Source organism: Tauraco erythrolophus, chromosome 20 (assembly GCF_009769465.1).
Source record: "Tauraco erythrolophus isolate bTauEry1 chromosome 20, bTauEry1.pri, whole genome shotgun sequence".
NCBI classification, from domain to species: Eukaryota; Metazoa; Chordata; class Aves; order Musophagiformes; family Musophagidae; genus Tauraco; species Tauraco erythrolophus.
This window is the reverse complement of record NC_141484.1, coordinates 164,258-184,744: the sequence shown is the minus strand read 5'-3', so window position 1 is coordinate 184,744 and position 20,487 is coordinate 164,258. Positions and strand designations below refer to the sequence as shown.

Below are 20,487 nucleotides of genomic sequence, written 5' to 3'. Positions count from 1 at the left end.
GCTTTGACTATGATACTCCATGTGCTTGTAGTTCATGTAACTGTGAAGTCTATGTGTACATAAAATTTGTACCCTGTAAATACCTGCTGAGATCTAGGGTTTTCAGTCTTTGTTTTGATGTACTTCTTTTTGTCTTTTTATTTTTTAAATTTTCTCATATCTCATAAGCTGTTTGCCAAATAAAGGCAGTTGGCTTTCTTTTTGTCAGGTGAACTACTACTACTTTTTCTTGTGTGCCTCTGAAAATGTATTTAGATAGAAGAATCCAATCTCCCTCAAACCCAAAGACTGAGGATCATTTTCACCGTCAATCTACATGCAGAGCACTGCCTTTTCCTCCCCCTACTGCCATTAAAATTCAGTACTGTATATCTTCTTGAGGGCCTGTGAAACAGAAACAAAACAGGACATTACCTTGCTGAGTTGGCAGGCTGCAATTTTTTGATTAGAGATAAAGAGGATAATCAGTATATTGCCTAGCCTGAAAGTAATCCCTAGTTGGTGTAGGTGTGCCCAGCATGAACGGTAAATGGCTCAGCTTTACTCATGTTGTAACAGTGCCTCCTAATTCCCAAGCATTGTTTATTAAGACATTGATACAGTGGTCATCTTTACCTTATTAATTGCAAGGTTATCGGCTTCTAGAATGTCTGTTGAAAGTTCAGGTTGCAACTTTTTTTTTTTTCTGTTAACATGGTGATTTGTAGTTAGATGCACAAAGGGAGTTTTGTGTTGCAGTGCCTAACTGAACAGTATTCCAGCCCTGTGGCAGGAGCACTGCAGCCCTTTGCCATCTCATGGGACAGCAGCTAACAGAGAAGCGCACATCCATCTGCGTTGCCTGTTGAGAAATGCCTTGGAAGAGGAGGTGCGTTAAATACTAATTCTGTATAGAAATACGTCCTTTTAGGATTCTCAAGTACAAGGCCCTTCCTGAATTTAGGAGCCTAAAGCCAGCTTGATCCCTTCTTCACACTGGTAAGTGATTCTGTGATGAGGCTGTACTCGGGAGCTGTGTTCTGAAATCCCATTGTGTGGTTAAGAATATAATCCCAGTATCTCACATAGCACCAGCTGGCCACTGCTGTGTTGTAATAGGGTATGTTCCTCATTCAGACACCTTTTCTGACTTTGTAAATTTTCTCTGGCACAGTGAACAGGAGAATGACTGAGCTTTCTGATATTTTGAGGAAACTGTGTAAACGGGGTCAGGTAAGCAGGTTGAAATTCCACGATTACCAACATTTATGTACCTACGAACACTATTAGAAGAGTGACTTTTTGAACAGACCAGGGAGCTCGGAATATTTGACAGTTGTAAAGCATATGTCTGTGCAAAAGAAGAAGGGGACTATTTCTATAGAAGGTCGGAGACGTGGTTTCAAGCTCCCATCTTTAAATACGGCAGAGAAGCATTTTTAAATGTGGTTCTCCCACACTAATCACTGAGCTATTTGGTAAATGCCACACCCTTTCCCTCCTCCTCGGTTTCTGTGCTGGTTCCAATTCAGAAGGCAAGCCAGAGTAACACCTACCAGCTTAGTGTCTAAACTTGATTTGAATACAAGGGCAGTCAGAAATTATGAAAGCTGCTGAAAGTCTTGATTAACAAGCTGATTAAGGTTGGAAGATGTTATTCCCAGAATATCATGGAAAACATTTTGTTCAAGTAACGAGCAAACGAAATGGGAAGACTCAGTAGGAGAGTTTGAACTACTTTTATTGTCATAACCTGTGGAAAGCCACACCTAAACGTTAGGCAGCATTTAAGCCCAGCCTCCAAACAGATAGGAAGCTCTTACCACTTGCAGTCTCTCTGGAGGACTTAGTGTGAATGAGTGGGAACAGCTAGATAAAAGCCAGCTAGATGTAGACAAATGTCCAGAGAGATTAAGATGCACATGATCATGCGGTCGGGAAGGGGTCTGAAGAAACAGCAGGGATAATTTGAACACAGAATAGACGAAAGCGAACACAAGGGTGATTGACGTAAGGGTAAGGCCTCTGCTTCACATATGGTGCTCTGCTTAGCGACCTGTTGATCTTGCTTGTCGGTTCTTTTATTATTAATGCTTTGAGTGAGAATGTTTCTCCATGGATTGAGTAAGTGTACAGCTGCTAGTAGTTGAGGGTGTTTTGTTCAGCATACTGTTCCAGTCCATGTATGTATGAACTCATGACTGTAACATAGTTTGTAATGCAGGTTAGGAAATAGAAAGCCAGGGCTTGAGGAAGCATGTGTAGATGTGCAGGCATGCACACAGAGACACATGCATAAGCAGGGAATGGTTGTTGAGAAGTCAAAAAGTGTGTTAAAAATGGTTTATAAAATAATCAAGGCATGCTGTTACCTTCTGACTCCTGAAAGTGCTGCATTTCTGTCTTTAAAAAGTCTTGAGCCCCTCTTTTGACTGGGGGCAGGGAAGAGTCTTTCCCTGCTTTCAGAAATGCATGGTGCTGCATTTGCTTTTCTGACCTTGGAGGCACTTCTGATTTTTGGTTTATTACTCTTCAGTAAGCTCTTATGCACTGACAAGACACTTTGCCAGTGCTTTATGCAGACCTAGTATTCTGGGTGCTGTTCCTTTTCTTTCAGACCCAGCGTACATTCCAAAAGGGAATATCTTGACAGGCAGAGGAAGAATCTCTGCAGTCAGGATTCTACAAAAATAAATGTCAGCCAGCTGAATCATCAAGGAAAGAAACCATAAAAGTCTCGCTCCTGTCCTCCCAGTTGTGTTCAAACCAGCAATACCATGTCCACTGTTGATGCTAACTGACCTAGTTTATTTTAAATTTGTGTAAGATACACATCTAAGTGAGCTCCAATCTGTGGAGGTTCTGTTGCACAGGCCGAATATAAGAGCACAGAGCACCAGCTAAAACATGATGAGCTGTTTTGTTTGTGAAGTGACGTGCCCCCCCGGCCCCCAGCCAAACCCTCAAACCATCAACTGTTCAGAACTTTAGACCAGAAAGCGATACTGGAGAGTATCCACTCAGAACACACTACTACATACTGCAAGATGGTCCACTTGCTCGACATGGTGTTGGCAATTTGCTTGCTTCATCTGCTTACAAAATGGACAGCTCAACCACACCATAATTTCTTGTTACTGGCCAGTACAGTGCTGCAGTAGGCTGTTGGAGAAATGTTAGGTTACAGACCAGCCTAGAAGAAATTAATTAAAAAAAATTAAGACCCTGTTATTAATAAAACTTGCCTCTACGGAGGCAAACTTACTAGGCATACCTAGTCTAGCAAGTGGCCATGCTTCTAAACATAAGCCAAATCTCATGCTGGTCTGGCCATGTGAAGCAGACGTTTGACTTCCTGGGAGCAGAGCCTTGGATAGTGCAGTGCTTGGGACCGACACCCCTCGGAGCGTGACACGCTCTGAACTGCAGGCAGGCCATTGCAGATGGGCAGGAATGGTCGCTCAGGACCCTGGCCAGGCACACAACTCTGCTTCCCTGCCCCACACCTTCTCCTTCTTTCTCCCACCCATTTCCCTGTCCACTTCCCCACCCCACCCTTTTTTTTTTTTTTTCCACTCTTTTCTCCAGTGTTTTTAGACCTCCTTATTTTACAGTTTAGGGCTGTATATACAGGGCTCATTCACAATGTGCCAGCTTTGCCAGATCAAGCATGGCTAGAGTGCATGTTTTACAGGCTCCACAACGGGTCATTGCTGCCTTCCCTTCCGTAGGCTAATGACAAGCAGGCAGGAACAGCCATGCTGCTTTTAGTGCACTAAGGTACTGGCAGCTCTGCAGCAAAGATGCTCAGGCTGCAGCTGCAGAACAGCAGCACGCTGGAGCAGGGTCACTCGCATGCAGTGAAATAATCTGCATTCAGAAAACAGGCCACAGGGAGATCAATTTTCACAGCTGAGCTAAGGTTTATTTATTCATTCTCCTTTAAGCATGAGATGGCTTGACTTCATTTCTTCGGTCTATTAAACAGCTGCATACTGTGCTGTTTTTTGTTGTGTTTTTTTTGGCTGCTGACATTCTTTACAGCATACTGAACACTGGAGGCTACTCTGACTGAATGCCCAGGAGACACACAAAGCCCATAGGGAAAAGGCTAAAAGCCAGGTAGAGGTATTGAATGTGTGGACCTGAATCTGGTTTTGACGCACTTCTCACAACTTATCAGGTGAAAAGGAGAAAGAATGATCGTATCATTAAGTGTGAAACTTTAAGCAGGGTAAGGTCATGGACTTGGTTCTAAGCACAATTTCAGAGAGTCCTCTCTGTTAAAATAGAGATGCAATTTCCCCCCAACCTTTAGCTCATGGGAGACCATTAAGCTTTATCATACTGTACCAAACTAATAATACACAATGTGGTTATAGCAACATCTTACAGTTTTGCGTTCATGTTTTCAAAGTATGGCTAGATTCCTTTCAGCATTGAAAACACAGCCTGCTGATACTCAGACAAATGTGACGTTTTCTGTTAGTGAAGAAGTCATTGACATTGCTATTTTTTGAAGGCTGTTCTAATACAAGAAGTTTATTCCCCAATATTAAAAACAGGACATGAAGGGTTAACAAACATACAAAAGGCAGACTGCAATGGCAGCTTATATAGGTTGCCCCCACCCAAAAATGCAGCATTTTCAGTCTTTAAAACAGAGCATGAGAAATTTAATTGCATCCTTTTTATTTCAAATGCAGGATAATTCCCTGAGTAAGCAGCTTTTTACTTAAATAAAACTTTCCAGAACTTAAAATAAACCTGTGGAACAAGTTCACACAGCTGATGGTGAGCTGGAGACGGTATGTTCTTTGGCCCAGGGAAGCAGAGGCCTGGCAGAAGCTCTTTAACTAGTCATTTCCAAAGCTTCACACTGCACTGTCACCAGCCTCCTTCAGTACGGCAGTCTCCCCCACATCTACATCTCTCCGACTCATCTCTCGGTTTTGAATTACTCTTTGACTACTCTGCCATGAAAGGTTTTTTTCATATTTGGTCTTAAAAAGTAATCCATGTCCTGAAGAAGCAAGGGGGGGGTGGGGTGTGGGGTGTGGAGAGAAAAAACACAACAACAACAACAACCTGAAATGAGATGACTGCACTGGTAAACAGAACAGCTTATTCCTTATAAAGAATGGGGTCTCATAGTCTGGAAGCGATGCATCCCGAGGCTTTGGAAGAAGAAATACCGTACATAGAAGAGCAGGCTTTTAAAATTGCACTACGAAACTTTAGATAGCTCTGTATGTATATTTTAACACACATACCCCTACACCCCATAAACCAAAGATGAAAGTAACAAATATACATGGGAAATGAGACATTTGGCTCAATGACTTACAAGGACCGCAGCACTTACCTGGACAGTCTGCTGTCTCTTTAAACGCTCTTTTCTTACAGCATCCTCGGCACATGTTAAACACACATTTACTGCCCTGGGTTGGGATGGGGGTGTAAAGAAGATTGTATCAGTGAAAATAAAATTATTATTGTCTACTATAATAATCAAAAACAATACAGCTCTGCACATTCAGACTTCTGAGAAGAAAAAACATGAACTCATATATTGGGCAGTTACACCTCGGTCTAACGAAGATGACAGAGTTGATGTCATATGGGAAGAGCCCCAGCTATCAACTGTTTGTACACAGGGAACAAAAACCAAAAATTCCACATTCAACTTCTGCAACATCAGTAATCTGTTGGGCAGCCTGAGTTACACAACATCAGCAGGCGAGTGCCATAAGCACTTTGGAACAAGCATTATGACATTTGTTGCAGGTGAGCTTGCTGCAGGTCTCTGCAAAAGTAGCGTGTGAAACACGGTGCTGATGTGCTTGCTACCATCTGTAGCTATGCCTAAAATAAATATTAGCACAGCAATTACTTCCCTACTTGCAGCTTAAAATATACCTGAGCATATATTAAAATATAACATATGACCCTTAGGGGACAGCAGCAGTTGAGTCTTGGATAGTTGGTGATACTAGACTGGATGTCTGTGGGGCTTTGGCTGACACATGCTTAGTGATGGTTTAGGAAAGTGGGGTTTTGTTGTTTGGTACGTGTCCCTCCACCTCAATTAAAAAATTCTTCACGTTTAGGAAGCACTTGGTTGAATTTTTTTGTTGTTGTTCTCACCCCCATTCCATGACATAGCTTAGAAACATATGGTCTAGGAAATAATAAAAAAAATATATGCCCAGTCACAAGATTTCAAGGGCTGCCTGCAACATTACAGTGATGCAAGAGCAAAACAAAAATGAGACTAAGCCCCGTTTCAGACGATTGTGATTGACGCACCAGGCTGTGTCACCTGGATTAGCTATGGAACAGGATGGCTTTGGATGCCGGCCAAGCGAATGCTCAATGTTTCCCCAACAATGAGCACAGAAAGAAAAACATTTTCTGCAGCTGCAGCTCCAAACTGAGCCCCAGCGGGCTGCGACTCCTATAGTGCTGTAACTGTGTTACGAAAGAGCAACACCACATGCACTTGGCCCCGTCTCCTCACCCCCATAGCTGCAATGCTGCTTCTTCAGCTGGAACACAAAATTATGCCTCGCATCTTACACCCTGCTTGTACGCCTGCGTGCACAGGTATGCTAGCAGCAACAGATACGCTCTGCTCCCTCGGCTCAGCGACATCCCCCTGTCAAGGAAACAGCTATGTACCCCAAGGGAAATTAACCAAAAAACCAATGTACTCTTTTCAAATATTTGAAGTTTCAGATATAAAATTCCAAATATATGTGCTATACATGACCTGTAAAATAGCTGGCTTGTTTAACATTGCTCATGGTGAAAGCTGATGTTAATCTGGTAGCAAAAACAGAGCTGAGAGTGACGAGGGGCTCTTCTCTTCGATTAAGGGCATAGATCCAAAAACCAACCAGCGCTGCCTGACGCTCCCTACAGACTATGCTGCAATCATGTTTAAAGCATTTGTATTAGTGCACTGATAACTACACCAGTTGTTCAAATTCTCAATCCTTGCAGAAAAACACCACTCACCACTAACCTTAGTAAGAGGGGTTTTGGTTTTAATTTCACAGAATTCACATTTCACAGAATATGTATGTGTAATTACTGGAAGTTTGGAGATGTGTTTCCAAGAGATCTTGGGAAGTTCATCTAACTCACTCCACTGTCTTAGCAATGAATATCCTCAGCAGCACTTTTTTGGAAAGGAAGGCAAAATGCTCAAAGAACCTACACGTTAGTGATTTTTGTGCAGCGCCTTCACCTCAGAGACTGGTTACAGTTAATAGTCAAGAGGCTTTTGCCTAAGTATGGACTTTATTTTTTCCTCTACATATCAGCAGGACTTGGTATGCATGCATTACTGGACACTGGCATGGACCTACCTCAGGATTTAGAATCCTAGAATAGTCTGGGTTGGACAGGACCCTTTGAGGTCATCTAGTGCAAGCCCCTGCAGTGAGCAGGGACACCTTCAACTAGGTTGAGTTGCTCAGAGCCCCGTCCAACCTGACCTTGAATGTTTCCAGGAACAGGGCATCTACCTCTCTGCTAGTGTTTCACCACCCTCATCACAGAAAATTTCTTCCTTATATCTAGGCTAAATCTACCCTCTTTTACCTTAAAAGCATTACCCCTTGTCCTATCGCAACAGGCCCTACTAAAAGTCTGTCCCCATCTTTCTTACAAGCCCTCTTTTAAGTACCGAAAGCCTGCAATAATGTCTCCCCAGAGCCTTCTCTTCTCCCGGCTGAAGAACTCCAACTCTCCATCCCTCGACTCATTTTTGTGGCCCTCCTCTGGACCTGCTGCAACAGGTCTATGTCTTTCCTGTGGTGAGGACTCCAGAGCTGGACACAGCACTGCAGGTGGGGTCTCACCGGAGCAGAGCAGAGGGGCAGAATCCCCTCCCTCGCCACGCTGCTCTTGAAGCAGCCCAGGATACGGTTGGCTTTCTGGGCTGTGGGCATATATTGCTGGCTCACGTCCAGCTTTTCATCCGCCAGTACCCCGAAGTCCTTCTCTGCAGGGCTGCTTTCAATCAATCAGCCTGTATTGATCCTGCAGGTTGCCCCAGGTGCAACCAGGTGCAGGACTTTGTGCTTGTTCTTGTTCAACCTCATGAGGTTCACACTGGCCCACTTCTCGAGCTTGTCCAAGTCCCTCTGAATGGCATCCTGTCCCTCAGCTGTGTCAACTGCATCACTCAGCTTGGCGTCATCTGCAAGCTTGCACTCGGTCACACTGTCTGTGTCATTGATGACGATATTAAACAGTACTTGTCCCTGTACAGACCCCTGAGGGACACCACTTGTCACTCATCTCCATCTGGACTTAGAGCTGTTGATCACTACATGGTCATTTAATGGACACTGACACTGACTTACCTTAGGGTTTCCACATTGATCACATTTTGCATATTTGGCTGGAAAAGAGAGAGAGAGAGAGACCTGATTTCAGGTATTTTTATACAGAAGTAGTAAATTAAAGAAAATCAGGATCGGACAAAGCTTGGCACTTTTCTAGCCAGAGAGAGACTTTTTGAAATAAAAATACAGTACCTCAAAGAACAGTGCAAAGTAAAGATACTTTGACTTTTTAAGTGTCTCTAAGTTAAATCCAAACAGAAAATTTGAATCCTCAAGTCAAGTGTAAAAGAGGACATCTGCTTGAAATGCATAAGAAATTTCAATTTAAAATACTGGTGACAGCTACAATTTAGTTTGTAAAGCATTTTGATCTTAAAAAGATGCTTATAGTGAATCAGTGACCTACTGCTTTGATCCTTGTTTTCTTTACTAATGAACATAATTTGAATCTCATTGCCTACTACCAAAATTTCCTGATAATCTCTCTTCTTTTTGAAGATGTTTCTACAGCTACATAAACAAGGAAAATAGAGTAGGGACAATTTGTGTCAAATGTGATATCAGCAACTTGTCATGCATTTAGGCCAATAAATGGAGCTTACGTTTTAAAGATGGATCAAAGCTTTTATTTGGATTTCTTAATTTCTTTTTCTGCTTATTCTTCGACAGAAGCTCAGAATTTCCATCTTCCTCCTCTTCCAGAGCACGTTTCCCTCGCACACCTTTTTCAGTCCCACTGGCTCCATTCTCCTTGCATCTCTCCTTTGGCCTGAAACAGTGAATATCATCATTAGGTTGGCTGATCGGAACAAGTGTTCCCTGGCCACTATTCTGGTTTGAAGAAACAGGGGTAAAACCTTTCTATCATGGCTAAATTACAAGGAAGTGTCATTGTCCTTAGAAGTGGAATAGAAAAACCTAACTTTTTTGTTAACATTGACTGTTAATAACAGACACACTGTCTGTCGGTTGGAAAGTCAATGAAAGTTGGCCAGTTATATTAGTTAGGTATCTGTTAACCTGTTATTCCCAGGTTGTACTTAAGTATTTACTTTATTTACTTAAGTATTAATCTTGACACGCTCATTCTTTACTTCAGCCCAATTGTAACAACAGAAAGGGAATAAACTATCTGAAAAGCTTGCCCATACAACACAAGCAGCCTTTATAGAATACAATTTAGTTCCCATCTTTGCTACCCTGGCAGTTACCAGCAACATTTGTGTTGCAGGTAACAATAAAACACTGTCAGGTAGCTTATCTGTTGCATATCAGGTTCTCTTTCTGAGCTGCAGTGGAATTCTTGGTTTTTACTTTCCACAGAGAGAGAGAAATCTGAGGAGGATCTAAAGGATATGCATACAATGAGCAACATCCCCACAAAGCAAGCAATAATCAGAAAAAAACCAAACCAGAATAAAAATAATCCAAAATTTTCACTGATTCTCAAATGAACGTAAGCACCTAGAACAGAACTGGATGGTTCTGTACTGGATAGTATGAGGTGGGAAAGGCCTACAGGCACCTGTCCATGTTAGAATAGATAACTCACCCTGGCCTGATGTATGGCTGACAGATCCAGTGGAAAAAAGGCAGCCCTTCTTTTGGCTTTTCTCCTTCTTTCTGATTAGCTATTTCTTCCTGCAGCATAAAGATACAGTCAGTTTTCCTGGAGTTCTCAGGAAATACTCTAAATGCTACTTCAAACTCCAGGAAACCACAAAGTGGAATTTAAACTAACAGTTACTGACAATTAAATATAGGCAAAAAACCTCTACTAAGACAGATGAAATGAAGCAGATTTGTAACTCCTAAATCAACTTTATCCCGTGTAAAGTTGTTCAGGCCTAAGGGGCTGATACGGTAGTAAACTACCAATATCAAGGCTGGTAAGCCAGAAAGTTCCAGTGAAGTGGCTAACAGACATCATCTGCATGACATACATTGTAAGTTCCCACCAAGTGTGGACAGTGTTGTTCTGGGAGATTAGGGCCCATCTTGGTACCTGGCATCGTAGTTTCAGCTCCCTGTTGACATCTACAATGCCCTCTAGAGTCTTCACTTTTGCTAATTCTTCACGCAGCTGCTGGTAAACTTGAAGCCTGAGGCAAATCCCAAACATCAAGTCATATTTATTCATTATTGCTAGACTGAGGAGATCAACTAAAAATGCCTTCATAAAAGCTTTTTATAGATTTTTCTTGCTGCACTTGCCTTTGGTAGAAGCTTATCTTCTTTCTTGAAAGTCCAGAGAAAAGCACACACACCTGCTCCTCTTTTCCAAATAAATACTTGGCACACAATCAAGGTACTTTGAGATAAGCTAACACGAACTTACAGTGCATCAGCTGCTCCTCAGGAACTGCCCATGGCCATGCTCTGACCCTCCAATAAATGCAAGACAGCTAGCCTCACAACGAGCAAGGAGCTACTTAACTCATGTTTGCCAGGGATGCATGTGCGCATATGGGCAACTACCACAGCTGATGTGCTGTCAGCTCATGCCCTAGCTTATCTTGTGGTGACTTGTTCATTCCCCATGCCCTGTTTCCCAGATGTGCAATGAAGGGTAAAGGCCTCAGCCCACATTCTCTCCAGCCAGGTCCAGAAAATAAAACCTTGCAGCATACTAATTCTGGCCAAACAAATCCTTGTCCATAAAAGCCAGACGCTTGCTAAGCAGGATGAGCCCTGAAAACATTAAGAGTTCTCTGGAGATACTCACGTGTGATGCCAGAGCTTGAAGAGATGAGCCCTAACATAAGACAATGGACAAGGGTACTTCTGCACTATCTCCAGATACTCCTCAGCCATCTCCCACACCAATGGGTTTCGGCCCTCAAACAAAGCTGGGTTATGAAGATTACCTTCTAGGGAATGAAAAGAAATACTCAAAACTTTCATTTCAGGATTGAAACAGAAAACAAAATCTAGGCTCTGGAGCTTCATCAGCTCTGTTGTGATTCTACCAGCCAGTCACAGACACATCAGCCATGTACTCACAAAGAGGAACACAGGGTCCATAAAACTCTAGCCTGACCTCAGGTTGCTATATTTCACTACACAATTCTTAACTGAGCCAAATAGTTCATATCTAATTAAAGAACATTTTCCAGAAGGGCATTCAATGTTGACACAAAGACAGTAAAAAAAGAAAAAATAAATATGAGAAATCACTGCTTTTGTTGCCCAATGGTTAAATACTTGGACAATGGGTGTCTTACCTTACATCTGTATTCACATTTCTCTGGCCTAAGCTTAAAGATACTGCTTCTCACTGTGCTTTTCTCTACTAGCTTCACGAGCCTTTTGTTAACCAGTATTTTCTAAAATATGATTCTACAACCTCCCAGAAAATATGTTTCATTGTTTTAACTGTGCAAGTGATTGGAAGCTTTTTCTGATGTCTATCCTTGCTCTTTAGGTAGGAAGCTATGCCAATTCTTTCCTGTCCCAATCCAACATGAACCATCTGCAGGAATATTAATCATTGGACGCACTTACTGCATCAAGATCCATTCAGAAACCATTCGATTGATTAACAGATGTCACGAAAATATTCCAGGACAACAGGAATCCTATATACCTTTGTCAAGTAATAAGATTTGAGCTGTCCACTCAATTGTACTACAAGTCCAACATAACAATTCTTACACATCTTAAGTGATTCCTGGTCCTGGTAAGAGATGGCCAGTACGAGAGGAGAGAATGGTTACTCAGCTTTCAGTCAAAGCTGTTCACCAAGTCAGTCTGACGTAAGCTTGCAATAAATGTATATGAGACTATTAAGAGAGTAAGAAACAGTTTGTATTCTCATCTATTATGAGTAAAAGTTCATTTTCTTTACCTGCACTCATGACACCATGCACTCCCGTCTTACGGATACATTCTTCCACATCACTGAGACACTGGATGTTTCCATTTGCAAATACAGGAATGCTCACAGCTTTTCTATACCGGTGAACAGAACAGATGCATACAATTGAGAATTAGAATTTAGTGTCAACTCAGAAATTCTACTCCTGTCACACTAATTTGTTTGCTCTTCAATGCCACTGCATGCTCCATGTAAAATCTACTGTCATAGTGTGTTAGCGGAAATCCACTAGGATTGGTACTGCTTACTAACCTGACAGCTTGAATGTGCTCCCAGGACGCCACGCCAGCAAGCGGTCCTTTCTGTTCTTTAGTACGGCCGTGCACTGTCAGCAACTAGAACACAGAGTTATACTTACTTTTCACGTGTATGAACCACGGGAACAAATCCACTGACAAAAACTTCCTTTCATCCCATACACTTCATGGATGCCACTGAATTCCCACTGCTATTTCAACAGTGCAGAGACTTTGGTATCGCAGAAGGATATCAGTAGCTCACCTACCATGCCATAGTCTTGGGTTTCTTTCAGCTTGCTATTCCACGACATGACAAGATTGTATCTTGGAAGAACCTACAGATTTCCTATTGCATTGGCTCCCATTTGTGATACGTTGATCTGGCTTGCTCCTCAGCAGAAGGTCTGAATACTGTCAGTACTGGCTCTAACTACAGACTGTTTCTTCCAATGTAACTGGAGTTAAATCCTAGAAGGCTGCTTATTTCTTCACTAGTGGTGGCCATCGTTGATACTGGTTTTTCCTACAGCCCTGTGGATTTTGTACACTGCCTCCTGCAGCATTATGTTAGACTGAGATGCTCAACCACAGGGGAGGATGCCGCGCTGTGCGGTGATTTCAAGAGAGACTCTGAAGGCACAATGTCTTCCATATTATATTATTGACCTGCTGGCTACGACTGCAAATACGTACAATGTCTCTGCGTCCCGTTTTCTTTGTCTGTAAACCAATGTAGCCTATTCATCTCCACAGTACACCGAGATCTGGTCATCAGATGCTTTACACAGAGACACATGTCCAATGCAACAGTACAGGTAGCAGCTGCCTCCTTACCTGGCAGCCAGCTTTCTCCAGCATCTGTGCATACTTCACTGTCTTGTCAATTTCTGGGAAAACGCGGATTTTGCATGTGATGGGAACAGAGAGCTTCTCGTTAGCCAGTAAAACTGGGAAAGATTGAAAAGACAGGTAAGTGGGCTGCACAATGCTATGAAAAGTGCCTACTCTCCTCAAGATCTGATACTGGGTGTGGTATGGAAAAAGCCTGAAAAGTTAATGCTATGCAGTTCTCACAGCTTAAACAATCAGCAATGCCCTCTGCAATCCTTATTGCACAGGTTAATCGAGTAATAGTAAAACATAAACACAAAATCCGCATTCTAACAAGAAAGCATAAAATAGTCAGCATTTAATAGCCCTAACATCTCCACCGCATCAAACCTTCACTTTCAAGGACCATCCCCCTCAAATCTCAGTCATTGATACAGGTTTATTATTGTCACAGGCCCTCTGCCGACAACATTAACACTCACTCATTGACCTTTCCTACAAGAGATCCTTTGCTTCTTTGCAAATTATCACCCAAATAATCATGACAAGTAGAGTCTTGTCCATGGCAAGCACAGGTTTATCAACTAAGGTAGGCTGTGGACCCGTTCAAGTAGTAAATGTAGGTTACAGAGTCACGGTGAAATCTAGAACATGTTCAACTCCCATAGTCTCTACACAGTGCATGGAATAGGAAAACTACTGAAAAGAGAGCTAATGAAGACAACCAACAGAAAAACACTGAGCAAAGGCATGCTTGAAATTCTCTTCTCTTCCAGAGCTTGGGTGTATAATGTAGGAAGTCACCTGCTTGCTTCTAATCCAAATCCTATCAGCTCTAATGATAGGAACTTCCTATCACCCTTTCAAAGGAGCAAGCAGGGTGTATCAGGTGCAAGCAGAAAACAGCACTTCATCATTTTAAAAAAGGCCGGGGGAGAAAGAGGAAGAGGAAGCCCTGCCCAGCTTTTATACAACAGCCTAATAAGGTAGCTCTCTTACTAGACAGCCTCGGTTCTCACCCAACTAGATGACCTGGGTTCTCTCCTCACCTTTAGGCTGTTCTGATTTGCATTTTTCACTCCTAAGAAAACTGCCCTAACAACCACACTACATGTTGGGCAGGGAAGCACTGTCTATCTTTCCAGGTTCTTAGCAGTGCCTTTGTGCTAAACATTCAAGATTCCCTGGGTCACCAACTTTCACAGTTCAGACGCTTGCTTTGAAGTGAGGTGAAGGCACATTCTCAGCTCTACACAATGACCAAAACCTTGCTTTTTAAATCAGTTCCAAATGTATTTCTTAAAAAAATATGATACTGTTCACAATTGCTGCCACTAATCTGAAAACATCCTACAAAAAAGACGAGAGGCATAACTTGCTATGGTCGGGTCAGAAAGAGTACGCTGAGTTGATCAGAAAAGGGCAACTGTGGCTTCAAGCAGAAACACAAGTCCTGGCATCCGAGAACTTCAAAGTGAAAAAGTAAGGCACTGGAAGTTCTGCTGTTTCCAGAGTTGGAGAGCCACTAAGCCATCATTAGATTGGGACTTAACTGACTCACTTTCACCTAAAGTCTGTTTCAGGTACTGAAGTCTTTCAGCAGATCTAGCATGAGTTTATAGTGGGATACCACCAAGTATCTTGAGCGTGCCACTGGAATACAGTAAGAAAGAAAAACCACCAGCCAACCAACCGCAGCCCTCCCCCAAAGAAACAAGCTGCACCTCCTTTCCCCAAAAATCCCTAAACCTCCTCTCCATGACCAGTTCATCTCATTCCCTCTCAAAACGAAGCCTCTCTAAAGTGAGGCCTCTCTAAAGACTTACTCATTCTCTGAAGAAGATCCCACTCCTCTTGCAGAAATGCTCCGTAGTGACCTATGATAAAACAGCGTATGACAGACACGTAAGATTCTGAAGCATACAGCTCTCTCAAACGTTCACACAAAGATCCAGACACGCATACACCTCACTGGCAGAAACAGAGTCGCTCTGTCCTGCCGAAAGTGAGAGTTGGATCACTCCGTTCCCCATGCCACCCTAGATTCACAGGATAAACAACGAATCCCCACACCCTACTTTCACTGCTGCTCCCTCAGGCTGGAGTGTTGACACTGGCAGCTCAAAGTGTAACTTTCAGAGGTTTATGCCATGTGTTTAAAAACTCCCTTCAGGATAAATCTGATCAGATTGAAAGATCTATTTGCCATGTACACCACTGACCATTTCCTATTAGTCTTTGAAAGACATTTTAGATTAGGAATGGGCAGTTACTGAACAAATCTTTTCTCAGCATCGTAACTGATCCAAAATTTTCAAACACTGGTTCTGGTTTTCAAACATAGCTATCTTTGCAATATCTTTAAGGGATTCAGCAGGTGTTATCCTCTTATACGCTGATGTGAATAAACCCTGTGCAAGTATCAAGGAAATAGGAGACACTAAGTACCTGCATGACATAATTTTAAATGCAGTTTTGCAAAATCAGGCAGTTTGAACAACTGAAAACAGAAAGAAAATCTAGCCCTTGCAAAAAATACTTTTTCTGAAGGATATTCTAGACACAAGAGGTGTCACTCAAGAGAAGCTGGAATTAATTATCAGTATATCTATTTCTTGGTTTAGGTACTACAAAGTATTTCCTGTTAAAATGGGTGTAACTAAGCCTGTTTCCAGCACCCCCCACACCAAGGCTTAATTTGGTCCTCTTGATGTTTTACTGTCAACATTTGATATTTGAAACATGTCACTTTTCTGTTTATCCAAGGTTCAGATTTACACATACCCCTCTTTGCAATCATTTGGGGACAACCCAAATTTAGGTCTATGGCATCACAATAATCCTGAGCCAACAGTGCTGCTTGGACAAACACTTCAGGGTCATTGGCACAAAACTGAGAAAGACAAAGAAAAGCGTCATAATCAGGCAACAGCATTGACAAAATAATAGTATTGACAACATTTTATGACATAGTTACGAAGCAACAACTTGCTATGGAAAACAGGCGTAATATGCACAGCTAATAACAGCAAACACCATTTCTCAAAAAAATATTAAAAATATCAAACAACTACAAAAAAACCCTGTGACACTTACCAGTTAAACATGCTCAACCTTCAAATGACAAAATGAGAAAGATGAACGTTCAAGAGGCAAAAAAAAATATTTGTAGAATATTTTACATGTAGTACCCAAGAATAAGAGGGAACAACTCTTAAAATCTCCTGTAGAATAAAGAGCTGTAGCATTTTAATACATAAAGGTGGTGCAGAAGGAAAGAGTTACCTGCGGTGTCTCTGAGACAATTCAAACTTTGTAGATACCAATAAGCACCACTGACTCTAAAATGAGTTCACATTAGTATGGAGTATGAAACACACACATTGGGCTGTTAGTCAAATGCTCAATCTTAAATGTAATTAATAATACATTTAAAGCACAGTGCAAAAGTCAATTTATTAAGAAAAATTAGGTTAACTTGAAGCTGCTTTGTTGAAGAGGACAGAGAGACTATTCTTCTTGTTTATGCTTTTAAATAGATTTTCTAAAATTCATTATTAACAAAAAACAATGCCATCACATCTTTAAATAATATGGATTTAAACTCAAACACACATGAGCAGAAGGTGTTACTGAAATTCTACAGCACTACATAAATTACGGCTGAAACCAGAAAAGGCATTTGGTTTCTCTGAGATGACTGAAACTAGAGAAAGCCTCCAACCAAGCCACATCAGCGAGGATTTTCACACAGTAAACACAGCCCAGAGAGCAGGCTGGGCTCAGATGTACCTCCGCATAATCCATTCCCAAGAGCCTGTGACCAGAACCCAAGTCTGCCCAGAAATATTGCAGAACCCAGTAAGGATTGCTGTACTGGGTCCATCCGAAGTCAGTTAAGCTAGTCAGTTCTGTGCATTATGCCGAACAGTGGCCAGCGGGAAGAAGGACAATACAGCAAGCTCACAGTAACCGACACTCTTCAGGCAGGCTTGCCCAGAACACACGCAGCTTGCTGAAGTGAAGATCTGTGTTCAAATAACTACTTAAATTTCTGCCACTTGTGTTTTTCTGTGGCAGAAACTACCTGCCACAGAAAAAGGAGCATATACAAAGCTCTACGGAGACAGACTAAAATGAAAAAAGGTCCACCTCATCCTGCTCTGATAATGGTCAACAACAAATGTCTAGGGAACAGCAGAAGCTGGAAAGCATCTTCTAGGACTTTGGCAGCAGAAGTGGTTTCCTTCATTTTCTTCCTAAACTCACGTAATCTTTCAGCATCCAGTACATCCCATGGTAACGAATTTTTGCAGTTCATAACTATCCCTACCCTTACTTAACACTCTTGTTTCTCGTTTGTCAGCTTCAAGCCAGTCAGACTTTCACAGACTTCTCCATCTCTCCCCTCAGTCAGGGGAGATGCTTCTCTTCTAGGGTTTAACTGCTCCACATGTGGAAATCACACCATTCCTCAGCTCATGCCGACTGCCTTTCCCTGCATTATTCTCCAGCTCCAGAGGTCCCTCTTCCTCTTTGGGATGGAGTGGAGGGAAGTATCTGAACCTCACACAGTACTCAAGAAGAAGCAAAACAAGCTCAAGAGTGTGTCCTATCTTCCTTGCATCCTTTTTCTATAGCTAAGTACTGAGCTCATGGTTTCAGAGAACCACTCAAAAAACCGCCATCCTCCCTGAGTGATATCAGATGTGGAACGATCCTTGACTCCAGAAGACCAGCTGCAATCTATTTCGAAATACGAGGTGCAGAGGACTGAAACCCAGTGAGAAGTCTAGTGCTCCAGGTCCCTGCGGTTAAGACACCAAATCCTCTTTACTAGACAAGAGATAAACAGAAAAACACACTTATCTTCACGAGCTAAGTACCATTAGCGGCATTCAGGTGAAGAAAAGTAGATTCCTGCCAGCCTATCCAACCACTTTAAAATCGGGGCGAGACTGACTAGCTTGAACTCCCGCGCATTCGGAAAACGTCTGGATTTGTTATCACAAACGGGGCGGGCGCGGGTGCGTCTGGCCATGTCGGTTCGCTTTTGCAGCGTCACCCGAAGCGCACCGCGAAGTGAACCCCGGGGAAGCTCCTCCCGGCGGCTCCTGCCGCCGGGGCCGGGCCGGGCCGGGCCGGGCCGGGCAGGCGCCGCCGCTCCCGGAGCGCAGCGGGCGGGGTCGGGTGCCGGTGGCGATTCTCGGCGGCCCGCGGGCGGCCGCGGCGCTCACCTGCACGATGAGCGGACGGTCCTCGGGACAGGCCTCGCCGTAGAGGTTCTCGCGGCGGTAGTTGGCGTCCCGGAGAAAGACCTGGGCGTGCAGCATCGGCGTGTAGCAGAGCTGGGCGCCGTGACGGCGGCTCAGCAGCCTCCAGGCCAGCTCGCTCTGGTCCACCATGGGCGCCACCACGTAGTGGGCGCTCCGCAGCGTCTCCCTCCAGAAGGCCTCCCCGCGCAGCTTCGGCATCTCCCGCCTGCCCGCCCGTGCAGCGCTGCGGCAGCTGCCGTCCCGCGCCGCCGCCCCGCGGCTCGCAGCCGCCGCCCGAGGCCCGCAGGCGGGCGCGATCGCTGAGCCCTCGCAGGGCACCGAGGGGGCCGGACGGTGCTACCGCCATCTCCCTCCGGCCGGCTCACCGGTGCACCGGCGCCCCGTCCCTTCCGGAAACCGCGGCGCTGCCAGCAGGGGCCGCAGGCGGAAGGGCCCGGGCAGCCGCAGCGCCGGCGCGCGGAGCGAGGAGGAGGTCCCGCTCCTCCGGTCTCCCGTCGCGATGGCGGGCACGGGCTGGGGCGCTCGGATCCCCCGCACCGGCCTCGGTACTGCGGCGCGCGGGGCCCCCCGGCGGGCCGTAAGGCAGCGCAAAGCCCCGGCCGTGCCCGCCGGCCGGTGCCCGCCTGGCGCAGCGCGGTCTGTGCGGCAGCCGCCGGCCTTGCCCTGGAGCCGCGCCCGCCCCCGCCCGAGGGCACGAGCCCCGGGAGGTGGCTCTGGGTTTGCACTTTAACTGCTTCACCGCCGCTGAGCGTTACGAGAACGCGCCCGGGCTGAGCCGGGGGCTCGGCGGGCCGCGGTGTCGGACGGTCAGGGCAGGGGTGGAAACGATCCGCCTGGCTGAACCGAAAATAACATACATGTTCATTCAGCAGCGTTTTATAAAGCTATCGCCCACCATGGGGATGAGCACGGGGAAGGATTTCCCCTTCTCATCTGCCAGTACCTTCCAGAACATCAAAAAACCTGCATCCCTACTGCAGTCAAAACATCAATGTAACTTTAGTCATAGGGCTTTAGATGTTTTTTTCCTCAAAAGCAAAACCTCCCCCCAAAATTGCCATATACAACAACAAAGCACCAGAGCCGAAGGAGGGTTCCATGCATAGTCCAATTGTTCAGTAAGTCTGTTAGAACCTGTCCCTCGACAGTCTTCACAGTTCAAGTTCACCATCAGAGGCCAAATTCCTTTCCTGCTGCCCAACTTTCTAGCACTCACAGCTGTGATGAACCCTGCTGCAAGAAATAGTTCAGCTTCAGGCTCTTCTGATTCTTCTCTACCATCTTTCACCACCTTCCACAGGCCTAAACAACCAGTTCTGCTATTTTAAATACCCAGCCTCTCCTTCAGCATTTCCTTTTACACAGCTGCTCCAGGGTTATTTATTTATTTTTTTCCCTTTCTTTCGACCCTGATTTTCTCACAAGGTGTCCGATCGCCAGTTAGAGTAGCTTAACTAATTGCAGGAGAAACAAACACCTCCTTCCTTTATCACTATTCTACCTTAAATCTTTTGGGTTTTACTTGACCTCTGTTTCAGCACCAGAAAGCTTCTCTACATCTGCTCTCCATATTGCTGTTTAAAGTCACCAGTTTTGTTACACTGTGACCCTTCTTGCATTTTTTTTTTTTTTAAGCTACCATTTTTGGCAAGAGAGGCATATTTCTTTCAGGAAAATGGTAGAATAGAAAAGGAAAATAGCAGCTTTAATGCTAATGATTACATGAGGGCACTGTGTTTTTCAGTCTTGAGATTAAGACCAGCACAGTGTAGAGAGGCCTGGGAGAAGCTAGCTGAAAAGGAGGATGGAAAGCAAGTATCAGTTGACAAAAGGCTCCCACTTCAGTTTGACAGAAGGCTAGAGGTGAAGGACTTCGCTTCTGCCCTTGTCTCCTCATAACAAGCAACTGCAGTATTTGATTTTGCATT

The 20,487-nt window shown here is 44.1% G+C and overlaps 1 protein-coding gene across 2 annotated transcripts; it reads right to left on the bottom strand.

Moving 5' to 3' along the window:
* Positions 1-1,702: 1,702 nt before the first annotated feature.
* Positions 1,703-18,757, bottom strand: DUS1L (dihydrouridine synthase 1 like). Of its 2 annotated transcripts, none has more exons than XM_086624004.1 (13): positions 18,521-18,757; positions 16,068-16,176; positions 15,110-15,160; positions 13,287-13,399; positions 12,466-12,548; positions 12,184-12,287; positions 11,062-11,206; positions 10,342-10,438; positions 9,889-9,977; positions 8,939-9,105; positions 8,355-8,392; positions 5,345-5,420; positions 1,703-3,172 (listed from the first exon to the last, which is right to left on the bottom strand). In XM_086624004.1, the coding sequence occupies exons 1-13, from the start codon at positions 18,755-18,757 to the stop codon at positions 3,156-3,158; spliced, it is 1,326 nt and encodes a 441-aa protein (XP_086480130.1). In that variant the 3' UTR covers positions 1,703-3,155. The 2 variants fall into 2 exon arrangements, with proteins under 2 accessions (XP_086480130.1, XP_086480129.1); XM_086624003.1 differs by lacking the exon at positions 1,703-3,172 and adding an exon at positions 3,179-5,002.
* Between the last annotated feature and the right edge of the window lie 1,730 nt (positions 18,758-20,487).